General features: G+C 36.4%; 1 protein-coding gene across 1 annotated transcript in view; it reads right to left on the bottom strand.

The window, feature by feature from the left end:
- Positions 1-21,536, bottom strand: part of GALNTL6 (polypeptide N-acetylgalactosaminyltransferase like 6) — a gene marked incomplete at both ends in the record, with an annotated part of 443,878 nt that overhangs the window by 220,267 nt on the left and 202,075 nt on the right. Inside the window, one exon of the mRNA XM_082050804.1 lies at positions 20,015-20,181. Coding sequence (XP_081906930.1) covers positions 20,015-20,181 — 167 coding nt within the window. The remainder of the gene's footprint in view (positions 1-20,014; positions 20,182-21,536) is intronic.

Raw genomic sequence — 21,536 nt, 5'->3', positions numbered from 1 at the left:
TCAACCCTAGATGTCTCATACTGCTGAATCTGGGCTTCACAGAAATGTATGCCCTGCCTCAGTTCCTCCTGTGACCTACCTGAGGCATGTCCACCCAAAACAATTTTCTTAAGATTTGCGGCCTCCACAGAACCGAGATTAAATCAGAAGCTAAAACTTGCAGTGGCCATTAAAACAAAAGGAATGCAGAAATACATTGTCATCAGCCATACTCCCACAATGGAGAGTATTTCACATAGTAAAGCAGGCATAAGGGGAAGACACTAACCTTCTTCGACAAACTGTGCCAAAACAATTTAAACTTTCCTTATTATTCATTGTTTGTGTTGTGCCACTAGAGCACACCAGCTTTACACACATTTTGTTTTCACTGCATCCCACAGCCAATAAACATTTGTCTCATTGTTCAAACATTGGAGTCATTAACGTGTGCTTTGGGGCACCACAAACTGAACGTTTCCAATTGCTATGTGATAATCTGCTGGCAAGGCAAGAGATCTGATCAGAGCACTAGGGAACTGTGTAGAAGTTTCAAACACAGACCAAGCTTAAATGTATGCAAATCTTGAGGCTCACCTGAGAACATTCCCACAGCAAATCTCTTTTTCCCTGCTTATATTATGTTAACAACAACAAGATGTTAACAAAAGATGTTCTGTGCCTGTGGACTATTACTGGATACCAATAACAGTGATACCCATTCAGCATGAAGCTTCTCAAATGCATAATCTTATCTGCTGGGTTAGCATTCCAGCTGGCTAGAGTTACTTCTGGGCAAAGAAATGAATGAGATGCTTTCCCTGGTATGAGACCATCATACAAAGCAAGAGGAAATTTAAGGAGGCTAAGTTCATTCTGCTCAATTAGATAAGATGTGGGTTTCCCTGTTGAAAAAATGATTGGAAAAAGACAAAAATAAAATCAGATTATGACACTAGCAAAGCAAGTTTACTGCAAAATATCAAAATACCCAGGAGACAGGACAGACTTCCGAGTTAAATATACTCATTGATGTCCAACATCAAAAAAAAGTAATTCAAGACAAATCTTAAAGACAATTTCAAAAGCTGAAAACAGGATTAAGGTAAAAATCCCTCAATTAAAAATAAATTGCTGATACCAGATTGCTCAACTGAAAGGGGGCAACTTGAATTGTCCAAGAGAAATTATGAATATCTGCTTCCCATAAATTATTTATATTTAATTGTCTTATACTTTAATTTTTGTTCAGCTCTTGAGTCTGAAGTTTCCATTCATATCCAACGTCTTCTATTTCCTAAACCAGAAAAGTCACAGTGCTTAGGTGCACTGATCAGAGAGAAAATACAATTTATCAAAAGCACCCATCACTCACCAGCTTTCAGCATAAAATTAGACAGCTTTGTAAACCAGAAGTCCCATTGACATAAACAAGAAAAAATAATGTAATCAAAGTAAGATTCAAAATGTATTATTGCCTAATTCTTTCTTTATAAACAAAGTTTTGTTATGCGTTGGTTCTCTCTCCCCCCTAATAAATTCTGGACAACAGCCATCTCGTACTAAAAACTCAAAGGCATAGAGCAAAAATCAGGATGCTGCATTAGACAGCCTTGCATATACACAGGATATTATCCATGTAAATTATGAAGTTAGTATTAAAATGGTACTTTTCATTAAAGAGATACACAATAAGAAAGCAACAATACCATCTGAATGCTTTTTGAAACTCTTCTGTCTAGGCACTATCATATCAAATATTGTGCCCTACAAAGTTGTCCAACACTGAAGGGACAAACATTAGACGGGTACATTTGTAGCTGGAAACACACATTCCTGTTGCAATGAATACAGAGACAGCTTATTTCTTGTTTGCACACAATAAATTTCTGACCTACGTTTCACCCTAAGGTTGTTTTTCATCATCATCATCATCATCACTTGCATAGATTTTTTTTGTTCAATTTTAAAAGGAGACTGTCTAGATGAATACTATACTCTCTTGGCTAATTCTTCTAACTGACTCTTCCTCATACATAATCAATCTTCTCAGAGCCTTTCCTTGTAAAACAGGTGATATACCAAGGAACAACATGCCTCTGGGACAAAGATTACATCACTGACTTTTTACCTTAACACATCAATCACTCTACTTCAATTCTCCTTGACACTACTAGTCCCCTAAAGCCATGCGGAAAAACAACGAAGAATGACATTTTATATCACCCTGGAGCTGCTTCATCAGAGAGGCAGAAATGAGCCGTTTTGCATCTATTTGATTTCTCATGGCTTAATCTAAGTATTTTAATTAGCCCCTGCACTTTCTCAGTCTTATGCAAAGAGGAAAATCAGATTTGCAGATCATTCTTATCAGTCAGGTTAATCCATTTCCCGCTGCATTGGCTTTGCTTGGCCAGGTCTGAGCGCCAGGCGACCAAGCAGCCCTCTCACCAGAGAGGGAGAGTCAGCTGTACCTCCTGGTCAGAGGTACTGACCTCAGTTCTGAAGCAACTTAGTTCTAGTTAAATATGAAAGAAAACAAAATGCCCATTTCACCACTTTCCAGTAATACTACTTAGGAAGCTGGGTAAAAGCAAGTGTGCTGCTCATAAAAGCCTTAATGCATTTCTTCACACAGTGCATTTCTGTAACTAATTTAAAGAAGAGAATTAGTATGCCATAGAAGAGGCATACTCATTTTGGTAATTTTAGAACAACTTATTCTTTTGAAAAACATACATACTAAACAACTTTCTTATTTTATACATTGACAAACCAATAAAAGAGTAATTGAATTCAAGAACAATTTCCATAAATCTAATATTACTGGTTTTCCTGTGCAATATTTCTAAAAGCAACAGTTAAAATATGTATTTGGCAGCAATCCACAAAGTTGTATCTGAACATTCAACGAGAATCTTTTTACAGCAAGATGCTCTTTGAATGATTTAGAAAGCCTTATATAGCACTTTTCACAACATGGCTTTGAATAAAACAGTCAATTAAAGAAATGAGCGTGCTACTGTCAAACCACCAAAATTACTCATAGTTCTGGACTTTTTTTTTTTTTTAATATGCCTGTGATTGGGAATACTAAATATACTGAGATCATTTGTATTTACATCTAATAGTTAAATAATTAAATTTACAAATATGTTAGACATATTGTACCAATGAGATTTATTATCATATACTAATCAGAAACACTATTATAAACTTACCATTCCAAAGCTCTATCCAGCTATCTAAAGCAGACAGGAAGAACTGCAGTTATATATCATATTTGTATATAAATATCATAAAAAAACCTGCTTTTACCTTAATAGCAAACAGGAACTGACTTTGAGATATCTGATTGATACCTGAATAATCCTCTAAGAAATAAAGAGAAATACTGCTGATTCATCTGAAAATGCAACCTTAGGCAGAAAGATAACACTAAAAACGCAAATACAATTATTTTAAACTTCAAGATGCATCAGAACTATGTTTCTGGTCCAACTTGAGTTTGTCTACCAATCACCCCTTTTTACTATGATCTCTCTTCTTCATTTCCTCCAAAACAGATTCTCATTCTTGTCCTTCATCTCTCTCCAGGTTCTACGGATCAATTTCCCCTTCAATGCATATTTTTTTCAAGAATGACTTCACCACCATCCCTTTTCCTTGGCATCAACTACTGAAACCCGGAATCACCCAGGTTCCCTGGAGACTTGTGGCCAATTCCACAGCTATGAAGAGGTTTCAGCATCAGGGAGGACACTCTTTTTCGGACAAAAATAAGCAAGAAAATCTGTTTCCTGTGATGCTAAAGACAACAGTCTGAAGGACAAGATTGAAGACAGGAATCAAAGACAATTTCTGTTTCTCCTCCGCTACTTATCCCATGTACACATGTGGGGATGTAACTGTTTGCAGGGTTCTGCTACTTCATTCTTGTTTCCCTTTATATGACAAGAAGTCATACACATTTAAGTGTCTTTACAGAAACATTCTGCAAGGATGCATTGCAAAAACCCATGAATGCACCTGCAACATTATTTACAATATCAAGAGAGGCTAGACTAGCAGTTAAAAATTATTTTGTACAGACTTGTACGCAGTTATATCACTGTACCTCTGACTTGCCCCACAGTTCCTGCTGCTGCTTGCGTAATGCCAAAGTGCCATGTGACTTAACAATTTTCACATCACAGAGACTGTGAGGCAGCCAATATGTTGGAATAGAAGGGGACTTTATCCTGCCCGTCTTAGGCAGTTGCAATAAAATATCATCTGCCTAAAGGGAAAAAGTGTTTGCAAAAGAGACTGAAAACAAGATGACTGTGCCCCATTTCTTTAAAGACTTCATAACATTGCACAGAGTCTTGGGATGGTTTGTTTTTTGGGGGGAGTTTTGGGGGGTTTGATTTTTGGTTTTTTTGTTTGTTTGTGGTTTTTTTGTGGACTTTACATAAATTCTGAAACTACCCAAAGATGACAAACAAAAACCACTACAGCACAGTGGAATCCAAGTGACTGTCCATATCAAAAAGGAAGACTTAACACCATGACCAAAAAGTGGACTCAATTAGATTACTATTTGATATTTGCATACAGTTTATAGAATTTCATAGCTCCCTGAAGGGCTCCCAAACTCTATCCCACTGAAATAAAGGAAACTTGCTTTTAGTTGTGAGGACAAGAGAACAGGGAAGTAGAAATTAGCTCATGGTTCTTGTTGAAGTTCTAAATTAATTTATAATCATTTCAACTAGCAAAACTTACAAGATTCTACAGAAATAAACCATTCAGTTCAAAAGTAATAATCACCAATCCCCTTCAAAATTTAATTAGCAGTACTACAAAAGTATGCATTAAAAATTAAAAATAAAGAACTGCAGTGTACTAGGCACTGTCAATTTGGTTTACATTTAGAGCCCTTACAGCTGGCATCCAGCTTGTCACTCACTGGATTAAGAGCATTAAAAGCTCTTAACTTTCTTCCAAAGTAAAAAAAACAGGGAGTATGTTAAAAGAGGGTATTTAAGGTCTTTTTAATAACACTCTGCCTAGATACACAATTTTGATTTGTCTTGTAGTACGCTTTGATACCATACTCATGTATTGTTACAGTTTGTAGCACAAAATCTATTCCCTATTATTAATATCAAACTGCCAACAGAAAGCCAGAAGATTGAGGTTTGCAGATAAAAAGCAAGCCCTTCAATCAGTGCTTTGAAATACATTCAAGGACAGCAACAGTTTTAAACTCAAATTTTAGTTTGAATTATCTTCATTTTCCCATTTATTAGCATAATCTACCACTGCTTTCTTCAGTATAAAATTGTAGTAGGTAAACCACTCAAAGAAGGACAAGACTAACATCTGTTCCAAATTATTTTGCAGTACTAAAGGATACCAATTTCAATATCATTACATTTGTTTGTACATTTCTTTCTATGCACCTGGAACGACTTTATGGAACAGACTATGGTACTAAGATATTTGAGTCATTTTTTTTTTTTCATTCTCATCTAAATCAATCAGTCACACTTGAAACATTTTTTAAAGCACTATCACTTACCATGAGAAGTCCATAACATATTTTTAAAAAGAAACCTTGTGAAGTTAAAATATTTAGAAATCCTCCTTAAACATGAGCAGCTTTCCTTTGTGAGTAGGAATACTGCACCACAAATACAGAAAATGCTGCAAAAGGGCAAAGGAAAATTGCTTATAGCTACTTTGAGAAGCTGCAGCAGAAACAACTGTTACTCATATACATCAGTGGAAGCTAGAAATCTGATGCCTTATTAATTCTCCTCTAACTCACCTTCTCCATCAATACCAGTTTTCAATCTGAAGAATGATGCATTATGTCGCTTTTAAAATGGATGACATATACAGTTTCATTTTTTCAGGAAGAAAATTTTAATTGTATTCTGGCCTTTAAGATTACTGGATACATATGATATGCAGAAAGGTTCCCCACGCTTATAAAACACCCCCTTCTCACCCAGCCATTGTAAAGCCTTCATTCCCCACAGCAATGATAATTAATTGGCTGATGAGAATATTTTGAAATCCTTAAAGAAAGAACCAGCAATCAAATCCTACACTTCTTGTAATAAAATACTGGACTGAACAGGAAACCACTTTACTCAGCATAGCCAGAGAACATCAAAAATCCAGGAAGCATGGGAGGGTTCTCTTCAAAAGACTTCCACACCTGCAAACATCTAAAGGTAAATAATTTAGGTCTCTTCTGCGACTAAATGAGGCAGAAATGGAGGAAGACAAACTCATGTCTATCCTGTTCAATCTAAAGCCAGAAGTTTGCTATTTTGATATCTGTGCACGTTTACAAAGAACGTCAACTCTGTTTCCTAAATTAGGTGTGATTCCATTCAAGTGAAGGGTAAAAGGAGACCTTGGCCAGACCTGTTGAAAGACTTCTATCTATGAAAGATTATTAGGCTCCTTGTAAAGAATCAACATTTTGCCTGTAAATTAATATTCTACATTCCCTCTGATTATTTTTTTCAGAGCTAGAATATATAATGGAAAAGTATTCTGACTAGCACTAATAGAAATTAGCTGATGTGTCTTAAAAACAAACCAGAACAAACCAGAAACAAACCAAACCCATCCAAAACCCTCCAACACCTTTCTGACAATACCAACACTCAGTCAAGCCTCCAAAGCCAGAAATCATCAGAGACTGGAAACGCCACATCCCTGAATGCCATGTACATATTTGCAGTACATTTTACAACTGTAATTAGAAGTGTTCTCTCCATCACATAAAAGCAAAATCCCTAACAATTACCTGTTCTAAATGGTTGGTTAGGATTTTCCACATTGTGTTGTGCACTCTGCTTTGCCAAAACACTGCAGGAGTCTGGCCTTCCTCAGTATTGGGTTCTCTGGTCACTTCTCCAGCCAGTGTTACATTATGGAATAAAATAATACCACTAGAGTGGAGATACTACCTTCAAACAAGCTTTATATTACATACTAGCTTTTCATAAACATTTTTCACTTTTTTTGTCTTTTTTTTTTTTTTTTGTCAGATGCATGAATTCTATTTTCATTATTAGCTTCACTTCAGGTTTGAAGCATTTGTCCTAATGCTGATTTCTTGAATTCTTGAATTTCTGCATATGGAAGGCAGATGTGGGGGTTCCTACAGTAAGCGAACAATGATTGCTAAATCACTGACCATAAATGAAATCAACAGATTTGCTCACCTCTGTCTGCTCTCTCTGTCTCAGTGGAATTATGCAGCCGCCCTGTGAAGCATGTACTTTCACAATGCATAAGCATAAAACAGGATAAAAAGGAAGCAAATGAAAATAAAATTAATCACTATCCCAGGTAAAAATCTGTAACTTGGGAAGGCAGAGAGGAATTCTCAAAAGCTCACGGCATATACCAAATCTTGCTTCTGGCACTCCCCAGCAAAATCTTGCACTGTATCTGGAACTTATTCTAATTTAAAAAGCCTGATTTGATCCAGTCTTATTAAAATAAATCCTTTATAATTACTAGATACAAGTTTGTAATGTTTTGTTTGCAAATCAGTTAACATGTAAAAAACAAACTGTGCATGACAGATCCATTAAAGCATTCAGCCATTCATAAACTTCATAAAATTGTCCATCTGCCTGAAAGATTCATGAGCTCAATTTGGGAAAACAGCACATACAGAAAAGCCCCCCAAGTTGACTGAAATGCCTGGATAGTGATTTCCGAGAATAACAAAATATTCCTTTTCAGGCTAATCAAAATTATAATTGTATTTTTATACAAGAAGATTTGTAACTAGACAATTCCATACATCATTAATGCCCCCTGTGAGACATCCAAGATGCACAGAGCAATGAACAAACACACATAAGTACACTTGTGATTTTTGACTGCACAAAATAAAAATCTGCATAAACACAACACTAAACAAAATAGATGCTTTTGGCAACAGGGCCTTCATTTATGCAGGATAAATAAATTAAATACATACACAGATGATGGCAGAACTGCTTGCCATTAGCCAGGAAAGAATCATCAGAAACAAATGCTGTCAAATTATGTATTGTGTTATCTCAACAGAGAAGCATCAAGATTAAATGAATACAAATGAATTGCAGCTCTTTTAATACTCATAGAAAATATTCTGTAGGCTTTTTTTGTTTGTTTTGACAGAAATAAAATATACCAGAGCTTTAATGGAAACTGAAATTATTTTCTGTTTTACTTTACGTCTGAAGCAAGGTCAGAATAGCTATCAGAGCTCTTTAAACATTTCTGATTTTGTCAGGGTTACCAAATTAATAGGACAGGACAAAGCTTTGTTCCTCACACACAAAGCTTTGAAGGCATTCATTTGCTAAACTCATTATAGGATTTTTCTTTCCCTAGGCCATGTTAAGATTTGAAAATTAAACACTCACTAGGAATCCTACATATAATAAGCTGTCTAGAAATGACACCAGCACTTAGTTTGGAAAAGATGCATATAGTTAGCAACCACATCAACATTCATTCTCCCAGCCATCTCCCGAAGAAGTCATTAGAAGTTATCTACATCCAGTATCTGACTATAAGGGCTTTTGTTTAGCTGCCAGAACTCTGGGTTTAAAGTCCTCTTTGATTTGTCGATCATAATTTCCTGCTTGGGTCATCTCATTGTTTTCCCTATACTATATCCCCTTATTTCTTACCTGAATGTCAAGTTTGGTACCAGCAAATGAACAAGAAAATAACGGCTCATTTATACTATTGGTAATATATTTGGAATAATGTTAGTAGATCTCAGGCTTGCTCATGATTTGCAAAGTTGGAGGAAGAAAGGACAAAACAAACCACTAAACATTTTCAATATAGTAAGATAATGTAAAAGGTTCTGAAGTTATTTTCTTTAAGTTGCATAAAATGTAACTCATGGCATACACAATGCTGTTGCCAGTTCTCTTAAGGATGTTACTATTTTGCTCAGTGATTATAAGCCTACTTTAAAGTCTGCATTCAGGAAAGGAGAAAGGTATTTTTTTAGTCTACTTAGGTGAACTCAAATGTTGCAATTAAGACAACCCTGACTGTAACAGACTACTATCTTTGGAAAGACTATTAGGATGTTAATTCAAAAGCTTGTCACACCTTATTAGAATGCATTTAACTTTGAAAACTCAAAGCTGCTAGCCCTTTCTGTGTACAACAAAAACATAATGAGTTACTTAAAGTAAGGGTAACACTGAAACAACAGTCAGGTCTGAAACAGATCATCACAGAATCACAGATTCACAGAATAGTTGAGGTCGGAAAGGACCTTCAGAGGTCATCTGGTCCAACCCACCTGCTCAAACAGAACCACCCACAGCCAGTTGTACAGGACCATATCCAGACACTCTTCCAGGAGAGAGACTCCACAGCCTCCACAGACAACCTGTGCCAGTGCTCACATTCAAAGAACAAAAACAAGCAGCATTTCCGATGGTCAGACAGAACCTCCTGTGTTTCAGTGTGTGCTCATTTGTCCTCTTGTCCTGTCACTGGGCACCACTGAAAAGAGTCTGCCCCCATCCTCTTTTCATCTTCCTTTCAGGTACGTATATACATCAATAAGATCCCCCCTTCTCCAGGCTGAAAAATGCCAGGTCTCATCCCTTACTCACATGAAAGATGCTACAGTCCCTTAATCATCCTTTTGTCCCTTTACTGGGCTCCGCCTAGAATGTCCATGTATCTCTTGTGCTGAGGAACTGAGAATCATTCTTATTTATAACCATTCTCTCATCTGTGTTAGCAGGCTGAATATGCATGTACTACAGTCACAGCAGTAATAGATTTGTGAGTCTTCTCACAAGTTCACAGAATCACAGAACGTTAGGGATTGGAAGGGACCTCAAAAGACCTGATTTTAAATTAAAAGAAAGCTTCTAAACAACAAACAACTAATGTTTGGCAAGAACCCTTTATGTTGATACTAGGGCATAACCTAGTTGACTAGCTCACAAAAAGGCTCTCAGGCCTGTACTCCTGACACCTAATAAAAAATAACCATCCAGAAAAGAAAATTACTTCAGTTTAGATGGACTGTTTGCAAGAGGTCCAAAGCCATGAACTTCTACTGCTATTCTACATCATCTGACCACACGTTTTCAAACTAAATACTTTATTCAGGAGACGTATCATCCAAAGATGTAAAAGTTAACACCTCCATTACACTACTCACTGAAGTTGTGGAAGTCATACATTTGGACTACTAACTGTTAATAAGAATTGCTAAGTGCCAATTAAATCCCCAACATCACCTAATTCATAGCATCAAATTTGACATTACAAGAAAGATAATTTAAAAATTCTTGAAACTTATAACACTAAAGAGAGGAGGAAATGTAGGGAAATGTGTAAGGACTATATCTTCTTCCATTTTTCAGGTGCTAATGTGCATCTTTTCAATAGTTCACTGATTATCACAGCTGAAGAAGATAACCATGAGCTAATTTTTCAAGTCTCTTGTCAAGTTGTTTAATATATCACTACAATAAAATAATGTTTTTTCGAGTGGAAAGTAAACAGTTGATGTTTGAGAGAAAAGCCAATGTAGAAACCAATGTTTGCTCAGGTTTTGAAATTTTCTTTCCTATTTATGAGATTAAATTTGGGCATTCCACATGAAGAATTTTAAAGTAATTTAATTTCAGACATAATTCAATTTAACCCTAAAGAAATGTAAATCAAAGCAGACATGCACAGTAGAAAATATTAAAAACCCCACAAAATTATAATGCACTTAATTTACTACATGAATAAATACACTTCTAGTACTTCAAGATTCCTCACAGTCCACTTACTAATTTATTTCAGAAGCTACTTCAAATATCTCATGAAAAACACTCCATAAAAGTATGGCATAAACATTTTCAGAAGTTGACAGAGAGGACACAATCTTGCTGAGAAAAGGCTGCCCACTGCTACCACCTTGTCTCCATCTTAAAAATTCTTCACAAGTTCACACAAGAAAGGGATGGATGCAGCCTACAGCCATCAGTTTAGTGCACACCCAGTGACCATTACATAGGGTGGGCAAGCCAAGAAAGATCGACCAATACAAAGCTTGTGGAAACACAACCTTTGTATTCTGACTCCACAAGTACTCAAAAGTAAAATTGCTTATCTATTATAACCAATTCAAGAAACTATGTAAAAAGTAAAAATTTGTTTTCATATTAATATTGCATGACTGGAGTTTTCACTTTTACAGCTGAGTTGTATTTGAGTTGCCTGCGTGCAGGCAGCGTTGGGGGGTGGGAGGGCTCTTCACTTTCACCCACAGCAGCCACACTCCCAATCAATTCCATCTAGGTGAAGTGTACAATTTCAATTATTAGAAGTTCTTCCCACCTCTCCCATCACAACATGGCAATATTATTTCATTCCAGCAAATGAAAAGCGTTTTGAGATAGGCTGCAGATGCCTTCGAGATGACAATTTTTTTTTCTGAGCTCAACTCTCAACCTCAGGGCAGCCACCTATTTTCCTATTGGTATAGCCATTTTGTCTAGTCAGAACGCCTTCAGTAATGAAACTGCTATTTCAAGTTACATCAAGGAGCTGAAGGCAAAAGCCTGTACTCTGCAATTTCTGAATAAAAATCCCATAGTAGAAATCATAATATTAAATAATCAAAACTGAGAACAGACAGTGAAGAACAGAAAACTTGGTATTACAGATTCAAAAAAGTTTATTTCAATGTATGCTTGGTTATCTTTTAAATTGTAATTGTTACACTGAAAGTACTTTATTTTGACCAAAGCATGTCCAAGTTAAATAAAATTCAAGTAACATCTGTGTGAGTATATTAGAGAGGAAATGAAACAGGCATTTTTTATATATTTATGTATTTTTTCCCCTCCTCAAGTATAGTGATGTATTGTTTTATTAACTTTGGATAAAAAGACAACTTTTAACCCTATATGAGGGGTCAGCCTCATAAGAAATATAGTTTGCTTAAGAACACTCAGATTTTGCTTCTGGTATAGCAATAACATTGGCCATCTCTCAAAGTTTTTGCCAATGGGATACACAAAATGTAGTGATGAAAAAGATAATGCTCATGCCTTTTATTAGAGGAAACGTGCTTCAAATTCAGTGTTCACTGCTTAGTTTTATTTTCATTCTCAGCTGTTTCGAAATGAAGCAGATCTCTCTAGACTATATGAAATGACTAGTGTTCTCCAGAGGACTGTTGTATATTTAAGTCAGCTTGATTTAAGTGCACTGGTGTAAATATTGATGTTCACGCACTACAGCACTAACAAACTGTTTTCATCTGTAAAGCTAGAACAGGATTAGCCTTAATTTTCAACTGAATTATTTCAGTTTAGTACTCAGTCGACGTGACAGATTTTTGTGCACCTTTATCCCATTCTTTTTTAACTCTCAACAGTTGTTACAGTCTGTCCTACTGTGCAGAGGGTGGAAGTTTATACAACAGGAAAAACTTCTAACCATGAGACATCTTATGCAGGTAGCAGAAAGCTGCAACAGCACAGGTCTCCTATGACAGATACTTCTGCTGCACGCCATACTGTCAGAGAGACAGTCAAGCTAGTCTCAGTTCCAAAAGCAGCCCAGTCTCATAAGCACAGCATTTCTCCCCAGCTCATTAACCTTACTCATCAGCAGTTGGACACTTGGAACACCCATTTTAAGTATAGCAATACGTGTAGAAGCAGGGATGCTTATGCTTCTGCCTTTCTTCTCCCACTATTTTTTGCCCCTTCTGTCACAGAAGGGTATTCTAATCACATAAGCAATGCTCAATATCTCATATCATCATGGCATGGAGAGCAACAACAAACAAAACAAAACAAAACCCCTTAGACCATCAATTACAAATCCAGCGATTTGTCACAAAGTATTGCCATAAAATTACTTGCAAATAATTATTTTTCTATATTTATAAAAGCTTATTTCTCAGCTTTCTGAAAAGCCATACATATTCAGGCAGCTGTTAACTTGCCCTCAAGAGCAACCATGGTTCTTGGCCCCTCCACTTGCCACCACTGCTGGCTCCACACATACCACAGATAGCAGTTAAGGTTCCGCTCACACTTCCAACATGTCTTGTCCAGGTTCTGACTTACGTTCCCACCAAATACTTTTTAGTTATACGCTTTCTATTCAAAGAAAAGGCACATCATAGAACATTTCCCTGGCTGCAGCCAGTTTGGCAATGTACAGCACCAGGAGGCAATCCCGGACACCTTCCCATTAGCAATTAATAACGCTTCATTCCTTGTTCTACTGTAGCTCCAGAAGGACCATTAAAGAGCCATGCCTATGTGCTCCTTTGGATGTGTTCAGCATGGACCTTGTTGGAAGTGCTCTCTTTGGTGCCCTAATCCCCATCAGCACACAATTTTTTGAGGAGAAGGGTGGTTAGCTTTCAGGGATAAGCGGACATCAGTTAAAAAGTATAGTCTCTGGTATATAAAGGTGAAGAACTATTAACATTTAATAAAACCAAATTACTAGTGTAATTTAAAGAGCTCATGTTAAAAGTCATTGAACAATTACATACCATCTTGAAAAACAGGCCACTAAACATAAGGAAAGGGACAGAATTAAAAGCATTTTCTTTGGTTGAGATTGCCTTTCACAATATTACAACATCCTCTTCCAATTTTCATTGTTAAATGTTGTATATTTTGACAACAATGGCAATTTTTGAAGTGAGCTTTAACTACATCAGAGAATTGCTGTCTATAACAGAGGCTTCCTATGACAAGATAGTCATTCACACAATAAAACCTTCACTTTCATTTCATCAGAAAAGTTATATCCAGCCATGATCTGAAGCCAAGCACCCATAAATTGGAATCACAAGTGACATGTTACATAAACTATCTGTCTGCAATTAAAATACAGGGAATTTCATCTTCATGCAACTAACAGCATGTATTTCTTGAGTGAGAAGCTGTGCAATCCAATACTCTGATAGAGCTGATTTGCTTTTAGCACAAACTCCACTACCTTACCGTTATTGTTAGATATTACTAATATCATTTACAGAGCTACAGTTTTTAAAAAGTAAAAATTAGACAACCTCTATAAGGCCAAAAAGGGTTTGGTAGGCTGTTAGCGTAACTGAGCCACAGATCACATCTTCCTCCATGTTCACACAAAACCAAGCACATCACTGGCATTGCAATTCACTGATCAACTGAAACAAGCACTAATCAAGTAGTCACAGGTTGGTTTTGTAGACTGGCCCACACGTTATTACTCTGGGCTATTAACAGAACAGAGATTTGGCATGAAGCCTATGGTATCAGGTACAGGACAGTATGATATTCAGAGAAGCAAATGAGTAGTGTTGCAGAAAACTGAGTGAAACCAAGGGACAGAGAATGGAGAACGTAATAGATGACAAAATCAGAAGAGACTGGCTCATACACAGGAATGAAAATTTCTCAGATTGTCATTTTCCACCAAAACACCAGTTCATTGGCAGTGACAGAAACTAGTTCTGTCCTACAAGCAGCTGTTTGGTGCTACTTCTTTTTTCTTGGCAAATCTGACCAAGTTGTTTGCAAACTAAAAAACTGCTTGATAATTGTTACTGCTGATCAATTCACTGTTGCAGTTGAATTGTTCATTTTTTTGTTTCTTATAATAGATGTGTCATGGAGGCACCCCGAGGTTAGTTTAAGGGACAACAGGGTCCAAAACAACTTTTATTAAACCAGTGAGAAATAGGGTTTTAGCACTCCAAAGTGACTTGAATACAGGTTCGGATATCAGTTGAGGAAATTATTAAGGAGCAGCAACTAATACAACAGGAGGTCCACAGTGTGCATGCATGTGGCTTCACCAAAAAACAATGCCAGAGCTGTCTCTGAGTCAGGGAGGAGTACACACTTGCCTGAATACAGTGTGGGATTATTTTAAACGGATACACGTACTTGTAGTGAGTACGGAAAGTGTACGCTCGCCATTCTGCGAGGGTAAATTTATAATACGCTCGCAATCCTGTGAGGAGAAATACACGTGCAAATATGCACGGAATATTACACATGCTTATGTGGGAGCACGTGAGGAAAACACACTCGCGATTATGCTTGTATTGAGCACGGAAAGTACGTGTGCAAATGTGCACAGAAAGTATAAATACACGTGCAAATGTGCACGGAAAGTAGATGCACTCCTTTATTGACACACGTGGTGGCAAGGCAAGCGGAGTGTCCGTCCCGGGGAGGGGGGAAGTGGCTCCTGGGGGCAGCAGCTCAGCTCGTTAACTCCAAGAGGATCGCGCAAGGGTCGGGCCTCGATGAGAATCCCGTTTTTACAGCCTGATCAGATCTGACTGTAGGCATTCCAGAAGCTTCTCTGCACCCCCACAGTGGCTGTGGGGTGCCCCTGAAGCTTCCAAACATCCCCCACACTGGCCGTGGGCACCCAGCGGCTCCCTGGTGCCTCTGCGCTCCCTTGTCCTCTCTCTTAACCACCCTGGCCAGCGGGCTCTGGAGTCAAACAAAAGAAGCTGTTAGCCTCAAGCAGTAGAGAGAGAGAGAGAGAGAGAGAGAGAGAGAGAGAGAGGGAGATATGTCTACGCCTTCCATATCGAAGGAAGGGAGGAGGAGAGAGGGGGGTTTGCATTCTGCCACAAGATGCTATAACAGAAAATCATGGAGTAAAAATGCTTGGTAAGTCAATTTTACATGCAGAAGCACATGCTGTGTTAGTTCACAGGCCTGACTATGGTAATAAAGTCATTAAAACACAAGAGGAATAAAGGTTGACATACAAACTTATTACGTGCTTGCAACCCACATTAAATGTTTAACTAATTAATTATGAAAATCTATGTTGCCCCAAAGTTTTAAAGTTTTAATTAGAATTTTTAGTATTCCTTTGTAAATGCAAGCTGTTCCATAATGGAATCAATGAAAACTTGCTTCCTTTTTCATTTTGTCCTTTCCTCCAAAACTGTTGCCCACATTCTGTTTCTTGCTGTGTTTTCAGAGATCTGTCTATCAGACCATAACTTCAGAGCAAACCATGGCAACAATAAACCATGCATCCCCAAAAACAAACCTGCAATCCAACCCCCGCATTTCACAACTCCCTTGCACAAAAAGACTCAGAATAAGAAAAAAAAAAAAAAAGCAGCACACCACTTTCCATAAGCCTCATGTATTCACAGACCAAGCGCATAACACCAGAGGTGCACACAAAGCCACTGCAGATATACCTGACACAGAGGTGTGTTGGTACCTCCACCATAAAGGTGTTCATTTTTCTATGGTAGACGACACTTAATGAAATGGATAGGTCTTAAATTTACACAGAGTTTGCAATACAGAGCTTGCGTGAATCAGGTATTGAAACTGCAACCCAAACTCCACCGCAATGTCAGAAATATTCTGCACATCTTAGTGTGCAAAGGTATGTGTATCATTAAACTTCCATGAAAAAGCTTTGGTACTTGGACATACAATCCAGTTATTCAGTGGAAGTCTCAAGTGAGGAAATGACAATCAGTTGGGATGAGTAAAAACATTCTTAAATTTCAGTGTCTGCCAGCATAGTCAGTTCCCTTTTAATAGCTTTCTAAGGCAAAGTAAATAGAAGTCTAATACTTGCCTCTCTTTCACAGAGCTTGTTAAGTGACAATGTAATACTTTTATGTCTAGTAAAACTCTAAACTCAAGATTCAGTTCCCTTTCATCACCTTCATTCGGTCACTTCTGTTTACAATGTAATCAAAAATGTTACTTCTGTTGAAACAGAGTTCCACCAATTTGATCAATTTTCTTCGTCCTATTCCTTCATCATTTTAAAGTATACAAACTCTCTATATATTATAAAGATATTTTTGCAACTTCAGGCACCTATATTTAAATCTACATTTCCTTCTGGATGTCACAGAGGACTTTTTATATTAATGTATTTTTTTTATGTTAAATTTGTCCATAATCAACTATTGCACTTCCAAATTTCATAACATTTGCTTACCTCTCTGTTAATACCAAGTCTCTAGTTTGCATTATATTGATATTTAAAAAGGTCCAGCTGTCCTTTTATTTTTATAACATCTAAATGTCATAATTTATGGTGACTATTATACATGAATTATCTAAAGTTTTTGATCACAAAAGCTGAAGAAGTGAATACAAATAAAATGAAGGCACACAAGTAATTTTGCAAACAAACCAGCAAACTGCAGGGTACCTGGCTGTGCACTATAATATTTTTTATCATCTATTATCAAAGGTTCTTTATGTGCATTTCATTATTTGTATCTGCATTTGTTAAGAAAACAAAAGGGCTCCAGCATTTTTACCCATCTTTTACACAGCTTTCAAGATACTACTTTTTCTTGTCTAGTCTATTTCTAGCAGGGACTGGCTTTTTGTAACAACTTCTTAGACTTCTGTAAAAAAGAAATGTTTGATTAACAGAAAAGCCTAGAGAAAAAACACCTGTCATATTATCACTACTTTTAAAATAACAGTGCTACTGAAATATCCCATTCTCACTTTCATCTACAAATATTTAGGTTCCTAGCAGAAAACCCTGTCTTTATAATACAAAGCTGTGAAACAAATATAACACACACAATCTCACTTAAATGGCACATAACTGACTAGGCAAAACAAAGTAATAGCCATTTGCTAGCTATTTGACATATGCAGCTTTGTGTAGAAATTATTTAATGATAAAAGGGGATACCGATTTATCACTAACCGCTATACTGCTGCAATACTGTAGTAAACTTTGCTTGATTCTGTCAGTTTTGACAATAGAACACACATTAAATTTTTGACCTAATCTGTCTTCAATGTCTTTCACACCGCTTTACTACTCTCATGAGGCTAAGAAAAAACAACTAAAGGGTGAAGGACTAATAAGAGTAAACAAGTCATCTATTCAATCACTTCAAATAAAGTACAACTGGGAGGGGTAGGGGATAGATTTCTGTCAGCATTTTTTCAGCATAAAATAAACCAACTTTATTTTGTGCAGCCACTTCATGAAAAAGAAAAGAAGAGCAGAAAACATGATATAGCCTCAGTTATGTACAGTTTAGAGTATTACAAATATAAGAAATAAACACGTTTCAGATGCATCAAAATGATTCACCTGACTTGAAATTCAGTGTTACTAAATTCAGAATAGAGATGCCACCACTTTTTCCTTGTGTGTTTGCTCTTTTTATAACATACAGTACCAAATATGCTCTAGTTCGAAACTGGCAACCACTCAAAACCACATTTCTAATCTTTATTTTAATAATACTAAAAAAACGGATAAGTAAATCTTCCTAATGGTACAACAGTTCTAGGCCCAGATCCATACAAACCTTCTGAACAGGTTTCTTTCACATTTTCAAACCAAATATATACATTAAGCATTTCTATCCTATATGAACCACTTCTTCCAGCTGAAAACTGTTCCACTGAAAAGTCACATAGGTTTATATAACTGGAAATGAAGACCATTCGGGATATTTTTATAGCGTTTCAGGAATTAGTATTACAGGCAAAATTTACTCCCAAAATATTTTCAGCCGGCAGCAGAACCTCAGTTACGGCAGGCAAGAAAAGAGCAGCAGAAGTTACAGTACTCCCTGTTTACTGGTATTATTTCCTTTTCTAATAACTGGGAAGCAGATAAGCTTTCTAAAACATCAACACATTTAAAAGTATATCAACAATAGTCAGTAAAATGTTACGGTATCCCTATTTTGAGCTAGCATTACCACAATAGCTGCTCTTTGGTATAAAGAGCATTTTTCCTTGTCAGACACCTTATAAAAACAACTCACAGACTTCCCTGTAAGTTGATTACTACTAGGGAATTGTTAGCCTGCAGAAAAATTGTTGTGCTACTTCACACTTCTTCTTTTGAAAACTTTCATCCATGGTTTGGATTTTATAAACATAGAACCGCCAGAACTGTATTCACTTTACAATTTCACTTAAATTGCATTACAGATAGAGAGGCAGTTCATCAAAGGACATATTGCAACTAAACCGGCAGATATGAGAGGGTAAGATAGATGTGCGCAGCATTAATCTTTCTAACCCCTGAAATATCAAGTTAAAAATCTTAGAAAAATGATTCCACTGCAGCACTCTACTAATATTCCTCTCATTCACCCAGGGCCTTCTCAAAATAGTAGGTCAGAAATCTGTTCCTGTAAGTTTCTTGCTGAGACAAAGGTTTTACCTAAAACGTAAGCAAATTCTCTCTTTCGCTATCAATCGCCCCAGAACAAGGCTCACCTATACACTAACAACTGATGTTTCAACAAAAACAACTAGAAAAACTCCAAGCACCAAAGAAAAGTCAAAGCTCTTCATGCTCAATGGCCTAAAAGATGCACAGAAATTTGGAAGAAAAAGCGCTTCCCTGTTCTTTATCATTGTTGTGGACAAATTTTACCTAAGAGATGCTAAATGTCATTTAAGGAAGCAAAACATTCATTTGTGTTGCATTCAAGAAGTAATGATAACGAAGTTCATTAAGTAGCTGGAGGTTTCTTAATTTTACTATACATAGATGATGTAAACATTGATTAACTATTTTAAGCAGTTTTTCACATTGCATTCAAGAGAGCTTAATTTCTCTGTATGGCTACTTTGTACCACTATATGAAGCTGTCAAACTCAATAAAAATTCAGCATTAAAATCTTGAGTTGCATCCAAATTGGCCCAAGTTAATAGGTTTTCTCAGTGAAAGCAAAGCCTAAGGAAAAGATGTTAAAACACTTAAATTTGCAGTACTTCAGCAATAGTATATTCAAAATAGTATAATAATGAAGGTCAATGAACAGTTCACAATTTCTTCCCATTGACATGAATTCCGGTATTCATGCAAGTAAAACAAAAGCCACTTGCACACACTTATTTCAGCTAGCAACCAAACTGAAGCCAATCAGTCCAGCAGCTACCGTCTCCTCACTTCTTGTTACCCTTTAGTTCCTATAGGACCACGTTGTGTTATAAATTTCAAGTTAAAACAAAATCAGTTGGACCTTACCTCTGTCACTGAAGTCATCTACAAGAACAATTTCTGCTATCAAGCTGTCTGGAGTGCGGTTGATAATACTGTGTATTGTTCGCAAGAGTGAAGTCCAGCCTTCGTTATGAAATGGGATAATTATGCTTGTATTGGGTAGTTTTTCCAAGTACACCTTGTGCTTACAGCTGAAAAGAGAAGAAAATAATTCTATAAGCATATCTAAAAGTCTGAGCTGACATATGCTGCCATCCATTTTGGCCATTCAGCCATCATGGTTTCTGGTATAAAATCCAACAGCATAATCAAGGCATACTTTCATGTAAAAATAACTAGTTAATTTAAATATTTATATTGCTCATAGCATGCAATAAATCTGAGTAACAAAACCAAAATTGAACTACATTGGTTGGAATTAAGTTATTTTCCTTCACTAGAAAGTTTTTCCTGCGAAACAGAGGACATATATTCTATGACTTTATATCCAGAACACAAGTCCTATTATCAGAAAGATTTCTGAAGTATAATATGAAGGAAAATAAAATCTGAAAAATCTTTAAAAATGAAAAATGAACTTGCAGTTCAGTTTCTTCTAATAGCTGAGAACATTTCATGAATAAAGTTAAGGATATTGAAACCAATAGGATCTCATCTTTCATGCTTGTTAAAAAAGTGGAAAAAGGGACACATTCCTCTGTCACTAACATGGCATTTGCATTCCCCAAGAGAAAGTCACACGCTGATAAAGGTATTGCTAAGAGCAGAAACATGTCAGCTTTCCAATAAATAAAACCAACAACACAAACCAAAATAAGTTTAGATCTACAACTTCTAGGTACAAAACCGTACTTTGCTTCTTTTCAGAAAGAATAACTATGCATATCAAACACTGCTGTAGGTAATAATGTTGATTTACATACATTTGCAGCTTTGTTTGCATTTCCTCTTTATAAATGTCACTTAAAGATCAATATTACCAATTTACTGTGCAGCTACCAGTGTTCTAAAGAAATAATAAAAACTCACAGCTTCTACAGCTGTATTTGCAAAATATTAACCGATATGTAGTTGTGAGTAAAGAAACTAGTTTTCCTAAAATGCTTTCCTAAAAAATAGCATTTACTTTTGTAATTTAGTGATTTCTTCCTGAAACGTGGTGACAATGAATCTAATGACAATCAACTTGCATAAATAATACTTTTTGAAACTTTTTAATAAGTAGTTTGCTGATGGAACATACATGCATACTAGAGAAATTATATAGGAAATTATACATTTGCAAGGATATTCTGAAGAAAACAACTCATTGCCTAATGACAGGAAAGGCTAAGTATATATTCTAACACTTCGAGAGGGGGAAAAAAAACACTGCAACAATAGAATTAAGTAAAAATTCTTTTTTTCTTATCTGTAGAAAAAAGTAAAATAAAGGAAGCCCATTGTTAGTATGTAGCTGTTTCAGCTGGCAAATTAAGAAAGCCACCCACCAAAACCACCACCTACTGTTGGCCAGCTGTTTGCCTACAGTAATGCTTCTTGGACC

This window comes from Streptopelia decaocto (genome assembly GCF_964273445.1).
Source record: "Streptopelia decaocto genome assembly, chromosome: 4".
Lineage (NCBI taxonomy): Eukaryota > Metazoa > Chordata > Aves > Columbiformes > Columbidae > Streptopelia > Streptopelia decaocto.
Note: the sequence above shows the minus strand (reverse complement) of the source record. Positions and strands in the feature narration are given on the sequence as shown.